A 1,202-nucleotide genomic window follows, 5' to 3' on the forward strand; every position below is an offset into this window, starting at 1 on the left:
GTCTGGTTGGAAATAATCTGGGTTTTGTTCTCGTCGCTTTGTGCCAGCGGGTAACGAGTCGTGTCCTCAGCCCCAGACGTCAGAGCACCTGGCAGCCATAGAGATCATGAAGCTGAAGCACATCCTCATCCTGCAGAACAAGATCGACCTGGTGAAGGAGAGCCAGGCCAAAGAGCAGTACGAGCAGATCCTCGCTTTCGTACAGGGTGAGTCAGAACAAAGCCACACTCCAAAGAAGAGGGCGTCTGTTAGGGGTTCGTTCAAAATCTGAAGCAACAAAGCGTCGCTTAGAAGAAAGATATCATCATTTAAACGCAATCAGTTCAAAGTAATGATCAAAAACAAAATGCTTATACAAAGAGCAGATCCAGCTGCATTTTTCTTTCTCTAAAACCTTGATCACCGTCGCCTGATGTTGTGTGTAATGTTTCTCCTGCAGGGACGGTGGCAGAGGGAGCTCCCATCATTCCTATCTCAGCCCAGCTGAAGTACAACATCGAGGTGGTTTGTGAATACATCGTCAAAAAGATTCCAGTCCCCGTCAGAGACTTCATTTCCGAACCCAGACTCATCGGTAAGAAAAACCCCACACGTACACAGGCGGCTTCTTTCAGCCTTCTTGCACTCTGTGAGTAGATTTCACTGGTTTGAAGTCTGTTCACATTTTTACTCTTCCATCTTTCAGTCATCAGATCCTTTGATGTGAACAAACCCGGCTGTGAAGTTGACGACCTGAAAGGAGGCGTGGCAGGAGGAAGTATCCTAAAGGGCGTGCTTAAGGTGAGCGTCAAACAAAAGATCCTGAAACCCACTAACATCAGTTTAGTAACTGCATGTAAGAACTTAAACAGCTCCTCTGTTTAGAGATTACACCTGCTTCTGTATCAAAGTCGGATTTGATTCATTTATTTATTTTGTTAATATGTCGTCTGTTCCTCCGTGTGACCTCCAGGTGGGTCAGGAGATCGAGGTGCGGCCCGGTATCGTGTCCAAAGACCAGGAAGGAAAGCTGATGTGCAAACCCATCTTCTCCAAGATAGTCTCTCTGTTTGCTGAGCACAACGACCTCCAGTACGCTGCACCCGGAGGCCTGATCGGTGGGTCCACGCTCACACACTTTAAGTTCTAGTGAAGAGAGACGGCCACGTCTTAGTCACAGGAAACCGACAGATTTATGAGAAATCACTGACTATAATATGTGT

At 46.9% G+C, this 1,202-nt stretch overlaps 1 protein-coding gene across 1 annotated transcript; it reads left to right on the top strand.

Moving 5' to 3' along the window:
• The first annotated feature begins 23 nt into the window (after window positions 1–23).
• On the top strand, window positions 24–1,144 carry LOC111648942 (eukaryotic translation initiation factor 2 subunit 3, Y-linked-like). Its single transcript, XM_023398698.2, has 4 exons — window positions 24–206; window positions 440–574; window positions 686–780; window positions 953–1,144. Exons 1-4 carry the CDS (start codon window positions 107–109, stop codon window positions 1,127–1,129), a joined length of 507 nt encoding a protein of 168 aa, XP_023254466.2. The 5' UTR covers window positions 24–106; the 3' UTR covers window positions 1,130–1,144.
• The last annotated feature ends 58 nt before the right edge of the window (window positions 1,145–1,202 follow it).

This window comes from Seriola lalandi, unplaced genomic scaffold (genome assembly GCF_002814215.2).
Source record: "Seriola lalandi dorsalis isolate HSWRI2012SDOR001 ecotype SW California unplaced genomic scaffold, Sedor1 jcf7180001964011, whole genome shotgun sequence".
Classification (NCBI taxonomy): Eukaryota; Metazoa; Chordata; class Actinopteri; order Carangiformes; family Carangidae; genus Seriola; species Seriola lalandi.